Source organism: Periplaneta americana, chromosome 16 (genome assembly GCF_040183065.1).
Source record: "Periplaneta americana isolate PAMFEO1 chromosome 16, P.americana_PAMFEO1_priV1, whole genome shotgun sequence".
Taxonomy (NCBI): Eukaryota; Metazoa; Arthropoda; class Insecta; order Blattodea; family Blattidae; genus Periplaneta; species Periplaneta americana.
In genome coordinates, this window is record NC_091132.1 from 90,553,886 (window position 1) to 90,565,876 (window position 11,991).

Here is an 11,991-nt window from a genome sequence, read left to right on the forward strand (position 1 = left end):
GGGTTTCGACATTTCCGTCTCACAAACGGCACAATTCTCAAATAGAAAAAGAAGAGTCCATTTATTTAGAATCAGTGATCATTATGGATGTCCTAATCAATAAAATATTCTGTTTTCCTTTAACAAAAGTATCACTACAAGACACAGAACCAATTCCCATTCAAATGGCAAACCCATTTCTTAGTGCTCGTATAGGGGCGTGTCTAATTCTCATACGTAAGCAGTCGAACTATAGGATGTCGAACTTGATATCTATCGAACTTAAGAGTATCCATTTTATATGTCCCTGGCTCAATCCACGAAGTAAAATGACAAGTCCCATTGTAATTTTAAGTACATCCTAGCTTCTTCCATAGATGTACAAAATGTATGATATTACATAGGTACATTACTAGTTGCACAAGAAAGCTCTGTTTTCTACGATTTGTCTGTTTGGCACTTACACCTTAATATTTAGGAGAAAAATTAGCTCCGGCGCCGGGGATCGAACCCGGGTCCTTGGTTCTACGTACCAAGCGCTCTGACCACTGAGCTACGCCGAATTCAATCCACAGCACCGGATCGAACTTTCCTCCTTCTATGTTTCCCTTTGTGGCCTGACTCCAAGTTAGGCATATATATGCTGACTTGTATCCAATTTATACTAGGAGCTGAGTGACTTTTTGGCCGGGAATCCACAGTTATTATGCATTGCTAGCTGAGAAAATATTGTGTATATATATATATATATATATATATATATATATATATATATATATATATATTACCTTGGGGATTTAATTGAAGTGAATTTTTATGGCAGGCAGAGTAATTATCTCATGCCCCCATGTTTTAAATTGCTACCAGAGCACTTCATTAGAACCAGGTACCCAGCTTCGAAGCCGTTAGCCCTGTGAACTTACAATATAATTAATTTGTCCTACAGACTTTATCTGTAATATTGATACTTAATGGCAGTTGACATTGGATACACGTCAACATATATATGCCTAACTTGGAGTCAGGCCACAAAGGGAAACATCGAAGGAGGAAAGTTCGATCCGGTGTTGTGGATTGAATTCGGCGTAGCTCAGTGGTCAGAGGGCTTCGTACGTAGAACCAAGGACCGGGTTCGATCCCCGGCGCCGGAGCGAATTTTTCTCCGAAATATTAAGCGTCAATATTACAGATAAATTCTGTAGGACAAATAAATATATGTACATTACTTAACAGCTTTATTTTATGTCCAGTTTTCGTATAACATGATGTGACGCACTATAAATGAGATTGAACAAAGCTGAAGAGAGGATCATTATTTTATAACTTTCTAGCGATAAATTTTTTATGAAAAAATCTTTTTAGGATTTCAGCATTTTTTTCTGCAAGAGTGTAATTTATTTCAGCAAAACGTAACTATTAGCGTCATTATAATCAGCCAAGTTTAAGGATAAATTTTTCAAAATCCTTTTCCTACTTGCTTGAATAATAGCAAGACTCGTTTCTTGCTACAAAATGTAACTTTTTTTGCACATCTACCGTATGCTAATGAATTATAGTAAACTTCAAATTTGAGTTCTGCATATGAAGCATTGAGCAAACACTGGAATGTTAGCACATAGAAGGAAAATTATTCAGTTTAAAATTCTATTCAGTATCACTAGGTATTATGGTATTCAGTACATGACATCATTCTAGAGCCCGAAACTCTATATTTAATTAAGGGACATTTTCTGTGGATGTTTCTCCCAGCTGTAATCATTCGAGCAAGAAATACGTCATTTAAAGCTGTGGACGATGGTATGAAATTTGTTGAATAGAGTTTCAATGTAAAAAATGGAGAGGAAGGCCATTATTAATTAAATTAATTAGGTACATGCTTACGTATTCCACAGCCTACAGACATTTTTTGTGATGAATACTAGTAAGGATATTCACTACATGACCGGTATGCAGTGATGCTGCAAAATTGGCGTACTAATGATATAGTATCAACTCACGTTACCTTGTTAGCTATATCTTTCAATTTTATTCCCTTTAAAATCTTTTTACATATGTGCTATTATATTATTAATTAATTAATTAATTAATTATTACTGTGTTCTGTAATACACCTGAGAAAATGTTTTTTGATAACACTGATGTTGAAAAATAAACATATGTATTTCTTTAAAAATTACATAATAATATTTCATTGATTAACTTCCAACTCTGAACATATTTTAAGTTGAAATTATTTATTGTGTATTTGCCGTCTAAAATAGCTTATAAAATGTCAAGTGAAATTTATTTACTGAATTAGCATAATGTAACATCGTCATACACATTATGCTAATTTAGTGAATAAATTCCACTTAGCATTTCATAAGCTATTTTAGACGGCAGATACACAATAAATAATTCCTATATCTCAGTTTATCGGAACTATATAATATGCCTGTAAAAATATTTTAAGTTTTTTTACTTGAATACGTCCACATATTCGGTCCACTATTAAGGTACTGATAGGCCATGTTTTAGTAGCTAGTTCTGAGAGCGGGGAAGTGGGGCTAGGGGAAGGTAACCTCGCGAACTATGCGCGCGATATGCCGACCTGAGATAACATTCAGAATCATCCGTTCAAAAACATTACCGCTTCATAATCTGTACAGATGTTTTATTAAATCTCTGCTTCTGTGCAACGTCATAGTTTGCGTTTAACGAGAAAATACATAGCAAAAGTTTGTAATGCTTTTTAACACTATGCTAAAAAGCATGGGATTTCTGCGGAAGAAATTACAGGATCGAAGACTCATTCGAGAACGACCGAACATTATTAATTGGCTTTTCATGAATATCATAAAAGTTAAACGCTTTAGAGCAGAGCAAAGACAAATATTTTATCTATACAAGTCTTAGATAGACACCGATTTCACTTTCCGAAAATGGTGACAGAAAGGAAAATATGTTAAAACGAAGCAAGTCCAAAAGTCTTATAATAGTAGATATACGTAGGTTCCTAAATTTGATTTCTTGATGGTGGTCTTCTCACTTCTAAAGGTGGCTCAACTACTGGTGACTACCACTGAGAGATGAACTCCACTAGTTTTGAGAAATGGTTGAGGGAACGAGTAACTCCAAACTTGTCACCTGCCTCGTAACAGTGCGAGTCTACTATGGACGAAATAATTCGATTGAGTGGAGATGATGTAAGTGGTAGTGATGATAATATCAGTGATGATAGTGGAATGAAAGTGCTAGTGCTAGTGATAACTTTGTCTTAACTATGACTTTGGAGTGAAAACACACTGTTTTAAGTAAGAATAATAACAATTATATGTAAATATTGTACTTGTGGTGTACTATAACCAGTAATATGAGCTATTGCCAGGAAGTCAAAAGGAGGTTAGGAATGGCAAAATAAGCTTTTAATAGAAAAAGCAGCGTCTTCTGCGGATCTCTGGAAAAAGAAGTGCTTTGTGTGGAGTGTAGTATTGTACGAGGGAGAAATATGGACGTTACGACGAAGTGAGGAGAAGAGAATAGAAACATTTGATATATGGAGAACAATGGAGCGTGTGAAATGGACAGATAGAATAATAAATGAAGCTGCGCTGGAAAGACTGGGTGGAGAAAGAATAAAGCTGAAACTGATCAGGAAGAGAAAAAGAAATTGGCTGGGTCAATGACTGAGAAGAAACTGCCTACTGAAGAATATACTGGAAGGAATAGTGAACGGAAGAAAAGTTAGAGGCAGAAGAAGGTATCAGATGATAGACAACATTAAGATGGAAGCTGAGAGGTAGGCAGAAAGTAGGAAAGATTTGAGGCTGCTGGGTTTGCATTGAAAGACCTGTCCTTGGGCACAAAACTATGGAAGTGAAATAACCTAGCAGATTTAAAGAGACTATAGGGTACATGTAAATGAAAAGAAAACCTATATTACGTTTTGTGATTAAGTGCACGGTTAATTAGAAAATTATGTTTGAAGTTTCAGAAGTCTGGTAACAACGTTCTTAAACCGCTCTACTCGTATAAAGATGTAAGAGGTTAACGAACTCGATGAGTATCCGTACATTAGCTGCCAAGACGTTGCCACGCGTGCGCTTCGTGCAATGGTTTGAATTTAGTGTTTATTTTAATTAAATTTACACGAAAACCGTGCACACTGTTGAAATACACCAGAAGGATAAATTATTCATTGTTAGATTTCCTATCGATTTAGACAAAAATCACGATTTTACTCGCAATAGTTACCGAATAAGAGATTGTTAAACATTTTGGGGGAAAAAAACACACACATTTTTTTTTTCTGAAGAAACTATGAACTTTCCACCAATATGATATTATAATTTTTGTTACATACAACATGAGCTATTTTGCTCTGAAAACATGTAATGCTATTTCACTTCCACTCTGTACACACACACGTACACACACAGACACAGACAGTCTAAATAACTAATTATTTAAATTTAATTCAATTTAAACAAGAAACACGTCAATTTTGATATTGAGGGGAAAGTCTGAAACCAAGCTTAATTGCATTTCAGATTTCACTCCCACACCCACAGCCACCCCAACTTCGAAATTTTAAATGCCTCTCCTATATTTTTATACTTAAATATGAAAGAGCATTCAATTGTTTATACACCTCATTCATTTGTTTTCGCATCTTTTGTTTTTGTCGCCTGGCAGCCTGTATTTTTGTTATTATTAGTTGATTAAGGAATGTAAACACAGCTTATTTTGTGTAATTTCCTAAATTTAATCAATAAGGATGATTTATGTTCTCTCTTGAAGGGTATACACCATTTAAAAAAAAATTAATACACAAACACAAGTATTACATGAAATTCTCATTAAGTTTTTCTAGCTTTAGGCTCTTCAGCTATAAACAACAATAACAACAATCCAGGTTGCCAGATGACGACAGAATTACATGAAATATTCAATAAATTTTTCTAGCGTTTATTTGGTTAAAAAGCAGCTGGATAGACTATTTCAATTTAGTAGAAATCTTACTTACAGTTGTCCTGTCATACTTCATTACTCTTATGTACCGAACTATACCTTTTGTAGCGTACTGACGTAGCATTTAGCGTCAGAGGATTAACCCTGAAGCTCCAGGATATAGTAACCGATAACTTACCTAACTTGTATGGGGAAAAAATGCGCTGCTTGCTTATAAGCCCCAGAAGGGAGGATGTTAAACTATTGAAAGGTCACAAAGAATATTTGGTAGCCTACGTTCTACAACGTCAGATGTTAAAGGCGAATAAGGATTTGACCAATATGGCGTAGTGGAAAGCAATAGAAATAAAACAAGGCTGGATATTAAGTAATATATAATAAAATATAAAATTAATTAATATATAATGAAATATAAAACACAAATATAAATATAATATATAATAATATAATAATAATTACATACACAATAACTAAGGAAAAATAATATAGGCCTAAGTGACAAGAACATAATAACAACCGATCTGCACAGAATTTTCCTGAAGGTACATTCAACTGTGCCAAATACAATACAATAGTCTTACTATCGGCTTGTAGTTAAGAAATTATAACCCTGTAGAGCAGGGATGAGACGATATTACTTCCAATCTGGTAGAAGAGCTCGACCTTGATCACGAGCGCATAGCGCATCCACTACATAGCGTCGTAACGTAGACATCAGGGATGTACAGTACATGCACATTCAATGAATAAAGGCCGCAATTATTATTACAATAACTTGCGTTACTAAATTTCTGGCTACGTAATAGGGCTAATTATTCAGTTATGTAATATATATGCACATATATAAATAAATCGCAAAGGGAAGGGTTTTTTAGGAACAAAAAGAGAAATAGGAAAAGTTAATTGTATGTAAACAATTTTCTTGTTAAAAGCAATTATTTATTATGTAAATACTTCACTTCATTGGTTAGGAGAAACTAATAGGATCTACTTGCTCGACGTGTGTGATCTCTGAGTACTTTTGAGTATTTGTTGAAAAAATAATAATGACAATATTGATTGAGATAGAGTATATTGATTATGTGATTGTAAAATGTAGTCCTTACTCTCCAGTAGTGATTATGTAATGAGTTTTCTTAGAGTGATTTGTGAGATGCACGTAACACGAAAAAACAAATTGATTAAATTAAGATATTGAGAGTCATCGTAATTTTTGGGGTCAATCATTTAAGGAGATATGTATGATTTTTAAAACTTCCAAAATTTTCGGCCAAAATTTGTGAAATTTAAACTCCCGGTACATAAATAGATCTATAATAATATCATCTGTACAAAATTTGGTGCAATTAGGTCTAATAGTTTTGAAATTATATTTTAAAGTATATTTTATATTGACGTTACTAAAAAGCTCCTTGTAGCAAAGTTTTCAAAATGTTTAGTTCACATTTGCTCAAAATTCTGAAAATAGTTAGCTTTTTGAGCTTAGTAATAGTGTAAGTTAAAGTGCAATCAAAGATAAAATATTATTTCTAAATTAAAGAAACACGTAGTCTAATAAAAGTAAATATCCAGAAAGAAGCAACAAATTAAACATCAACAATACATTTAAAATAAAGAAATAAAAGGAATCTAGATACAATCTACTGACCCAAATGTAAATTAATTTACCTTCGATGTCAATTCCGAAATCAATTTACTTCTCTCTTCTCCTGAATAATGCATATATATATATATATATATATATATATATATATATATATTCATGTTGCGTCTCATAATGCCGTTTTATGTTGCTTTTTTGCAAATAATATATATTTTACACAACAAACACTGGACTTCATCACCATGTTCGAAGCATAAGTATTGTATCTTCCTCTCTTCCTTGAAAGCTTTAAGCGCTTCCGTTCCGTCATGATGCGCTGTGTTCTAAGATCTGTAAATTCTTTAGCAATGTTTACAGGTAAAAGAGCTCCGCGCGCGCGCAGCGGGCATAAAAGAGCTCTCGCTCAAAAGTACTAGTCATCATCGCAAGACTGCTGGGCTGCGTTCATAAACTATTACTCAGAGTAGAGTAACATCGGAGAAGAGAATTACGCGAGTAACTTCGACTTTTACTCCGAGCATGCTTGTTTTCTGAACGACCAGAGCACGGCTACCTGTGTGGGACTTTTGAAATGGACCCGTAATTAATCTCTCGTTTCATATCATTCGATAACAATCACGCACAGAACACCTGTTTCCTTTCGTCAGCTGGCGGTAGAAGTAATGTAAAAATGGCAGATAGAATAAAACGTATAAAACGTGTCATAGCATTCACGATATTTTCATTTCTCAAAAATTTGGTGGTTCAGTACGAGGTAATGAAGACATGAAATTAAATATTAATGTATTATATCATGAAATGGCGTTCTGGATTAAGAAGAATACCCTGAATATTATATTAAAACTGTGCGTCCATAATTTTAAAGTTATATTTTATGTTATTTTAGGATGACTCGGATGACGAGGAAGATGAATTTGCATTTATTAGCACTGGGTTGCAGAAGGAAGATACATCTAATAGAATAAATGGATATATGGATAATATAGTGAGCAGTTACGACGAAATAGAATTCCACAGGCATTTCAGGCTACAGAGATCAACATTTGAAAAGCTGCTACAAGTAATTGCCCCTCTCTTATGCATTAATCAGAGTAGAACAGGTCGGCCACAAATTGATCCACAAAAGCAATTATTAGCAGTGCTTTGGATATTAGCCACCCCAGATTCATATAGGTCCATTGGATTAAAATTTGGTATGGCCAAATCTACCCTCTCAGTTTGTTTTATGCGAGTAATAAAGGCTTTGTGTAATATAGCTCCTACTATAATTAAATGGCCACAAGGAGCAGATGTTGGAAAATCAAAAGAGTCGTTTAAAAAACTGTCAAACATACCCAATGTTATTGGTGTCATTGATGGTTCTTACATACCCATCAAAGCCCCCAAAGAAGACCCAGAAGTTTACATAAATATGAAATGTTTCCATGCTATTACTTTACAAGGGATTTGCAATTCATCACTGAAATTTATTGATTGTTTCATTGGCTATCCCAGATCAGTAAGTGATGCAAAAATATTCCGAAATTCAAACATCTATAGGAATATTATGTCCATTCCTCGCCACTTTTTCCCACAAGATGAATTTGTATTGGGAGACAAAGCTTACCCCGTGATGGAGTGGCTTTTCCCTCCTTATGTTGATAGAGGCAATCTGACGAGAATTCAACGGCAATTTAATTTCCAGGTGTCACAAACCAGACAAGTGATTGAAAGAGCATTTGCACTATTTAAAGATAGATTTCGAAGGTTGAAATATCTGGACGTGAATAGAACTGATTTAATTCCAGTGACTGTACTAGCAGCATGCGTATTGCACAATCTATGTATAGATAACGATTTCTTTATTGAACAGTACATAAATGAGGGACTTGAGGTTCAGGATAATGCAGATATTGTCGAGGATGATCATTTAGAGAACCAAGAAAACGGCCATGAATAAAGAAATAATTTAGCAATCAGCTTTACTTTGCAAGAAACATTTAAAGACTATACATATGATGAACAGAAAATAGTTTATTCTTGGTTCACACACTTTTAATACTTGTATATCAATATGATAAAACGTTAAAGCTTGTTAAACTAACGTTTACTTAGTATTGTGTGAACTATTAAAATTTAAGGTAAAATTAAAAAAAAAACACTATGATGAAACAGTACAGACAAATGAGTACAGTTTTGTTTACAATTTATCAATAATTAGTCTGTCCATTTTTTCACTGAATGTTATTCTCGCTTTCTTTGAACTAGTAAAAGTTCCTTATGTCTACGTTTTTTTCTTCTTCCTTTATTTTGCTCATTTTAATCAATTCCGAAACAACCTTTTCGAATTTTGTCTTTTTCTTTGGTGGTTCTTTGCCCTCTTTCCTTCCACCCCTTACCACTTCACTCACTGTCACTTCACTAGCCTCAAGGGCTTTGTCACCATCATCATCATCATCATCATCACCCAGATTAATGTTCCCACCTCTACTTGATGATGCTACTGCCACTGGCTGTATATTTGGCTTTTTTCCAAATAGCTCGTGGAACTCATTAAAATATTGAAAATACACTGCTGAACAGCCTGTTTGTGTAGCCTTCATGTTGTCCACTTTTGCCTGGTATTTCTTTTTTAGATATTTGAATTTAAATTCACATTGTTTGGGGGTGAAATTACACCCAACAGATTTCACTTAATCAGCAACACATTTCCAGACTATATCATTCCTTACCGAAGAGGATTTAAACCGTTCAATATTCTGTCTGTATGCATCTATTAATGAAAGCACATCATTATGAGACCATCGATTTGCATTTGTATCCACATTTTCGACCTCAGGGGGGTCCGTCACCCCCTCCTTGGCGTGGCTTCCTCATCTTCAACCCCACTTGTAGTAGGGTGATGAGCAACCTCCTCGTGGGTGCATGGGACATACAATAAGTCACCTGGAATAAAGTCAATACATTAAAAAACCAAGAACAAGAAAAATAGGCTAATGTTAAAACTTGCATTGCTGGAATAATACGATTACAAGGGCAGATATTAGATCGTAAGGGAGAAGATAAACTTACTTCTAGTATAAAAAAATAACAAATAACAGGAGTAGTGACTATTATGTATTTTAATTAAATTTTGTTTTCTGGTTATATTACATTTTGTAATAATGTATGTTGTTATTATTCTACGTAATGATAGAATTCGTCAGTCTCTGAATTTCATAAACAGATTACGATTATGAGCTTATTATTTGTTAAACACTTACCTCTTTCATTTTGAACTAAATCATGCCCCTCTTCATTGAATATATTATTTCCTTGTGCATCAACAACAAATTGGAATTCCATTTTTGCACTGGTATGATAAATTGCACGATTTCAGATTAATAAGCGCGGGAGTTGACCGCGCATGTCGAGTAGGACTTACCCATCCGGAGTGTGCTCTTTGGTATTTATGAACGATGGAAAAAGTAACTCTACAGCGAGAAAATTAGTTTTATGAACGGCTGGAGTAGACTCAGAGTGTACTCCGAGTAGAAGAGTAACATTTTATGAACGCAACCCTGTAGAGCAATGGTCTTCAGCACTCGCTGAAATGTGCAACGGGTAAGCGGTCCCGTCTCGTGTGCACCGTCGTGCAGCAGGAAGAGGTAGAGAGCATACCCGCTTGTAGCTACGAATGCACCATGGTGCACTGTGTTTTCCACGGGTAAGAGACGCTAGCCCCAGGGTGCTCTGCGCTGAGGACCGCTGCTGAAGGGTATTACAAAATATTGATATTGAATCGGTAAACGAGAGGAAGAGTCGTTCTATGAAGTTGTAATACAAATATCTATACTTTAACACTGGAGGAACCTCAAGTTACGATACCTTATTTATGTTCTTAGTCCGGAACTTCCAAACAGACCAACTCCCTCGGGATTACTGCCTCCGTTACCATCCCGCTTTCGAGTAGCATCCCTCTTGATGTTGAATATTCAAATGACTGTAACTTACAATTAAGACAGTGTTACCACATAAAGGAATCGCAACCGTCGTACCAACTTATGAAAATCGTCGTACTTCAGCATAAAATTGTCGTACATTTCTCAGCTTCCTAATAAATAAATAAATAAATAAATAAATAAATAAATAAATAAATAAATAAATACATAAATAAATAAATATATATATAAATAAGTAAATAAGTAACTAAATAAGTAAATAAATAAATAAATAAATAATAAATAAGTAAATAAATAAATATATATGTATAATAATAATAATAATAATAATAATAATAATAATTCTAGTCCACCGCTGTGTAGTAATGGTTAGTACGTCTGACTGTGAAACGAGCGGGCCGGGATTATTCAAATCCTGGTTGAGACAAGTTACCTGGTTGAGGTTGTTTTCGGAGTTTTCCCTCAACCCATTAAGAGCAAATGCTTGGTAACTTTCGGCGCTGGAGTCATTTCGCTGACATTATCACCTTCATGTCATTGGCGCCAGATAAACATCGCAGTTGATAAATAATCATAAAATAACCTATAGACCTATACAGGGTGTTTCAAAAATACGGGGCATAATTTCTGGTATGTATTTCCCACATGTAGACAATCAAAATAGTTCATTACAACATGTGTCCGGAAATGCTTCATTTCCGAGTTATGGCCTTCACAACATTGAAATTCACCGGAACGTTTTTCTTTCCACAGGTCGTTGTCATTACAGAAGATGTTCAAAATGTCCACCTCCTGCTTGAATACAGACCTCACATCGATGTCTCATTGGCCTGCAAACACGATCCCAAACTCCAAGAGTATTGCGTATGTCCTCAGAACATGCCATCTTGGTCGTCCCCTTCCCAAACCAGGAGAGTTAAATTTTCCATACTCGCACAGACGGTAATGGAGACGTACAAATGTCTTCCGATCTGGACATTGTCGCTGTGGGTACCTCTCCTGGTACAAACGACGAGCCAGCGCAGCATTGCCGTCCTCCTTACCGTACATGAAGTGTATCTCTGCCAGCTCTTGATTTGAATACATGTCGCACAGTCTAACGCCTACACAACACTGAATGTAACCTTCGTCTCGGAATGAACTGTCAGAGTGCCCTCTTAATGTCTCCTTTGACGGCAACGACCTGCGGAAAGAAAAACGTTCCGGTGAATTTCAATGTTGTGAAGGCCATAACTCGGAAATAAAGCATTTCCAGACACATGTTGTAATGAACTATTTTGATTGTCTACATGTGGGAATTACATACCTGAAATTATGCCCCGTATTTTTTAAACACCCTGTATATATGCCTACTATACAATTTTATTCTAGGTTTAATTTGTAATTCAGTAAATATAAAATATTCTTTGTTTTTTTATGATAAATTATCTAGCTTTCATTAGTCAGGTAATCTTTTCGTACTTTGATTTTTATTGTAATTGTAATTGTAAATTTAATATTGTAATTTTATTTGTAATTGTAAATTGAATACTAATTGTA

The 11,991-nt window shown here is 34.8% G+C and overlaps 1 protein-coding gene across 1 annotated transcript; it reads left to right on the forward strand.

The window, feature by feature from the left end:
• The first annotated feature begins 3,131 nt into the window (after positions 1-3,131).
• Positions 3,132-8,471, forward strand: LOC138691394 (putative nuclease HARBI1). The gene is made up of 2 exons (XM_069813307.1): positions 3,132-3,164; positions 7,419-8,471. The coding sequence occupies exons 1-2, from the start codon at positions 3,132-3,134 to the stop codon at positions 8,469-8,471; spliced, it is 1,086 nt and encodes a 361-aa protein (XP_069669408.1).
• Positions 8,472-11,991: the final 3,520 nt, after the last annotated feature.

Coding starts and splice junctions, on each gene's coding strand:
- LOC138691394 (XM_069813307.1), top strand. CDS start 3,132: ATGGACGAAATAATTCGATTGAGTGGAGATGAT. Junction 3,165..7,418: donor TTCGATTGAGTGGAGATGAT/GTAAGTGGTAGT, acceptor ATGTTATTTTAG/GATGACTCGGATGACGAGGA.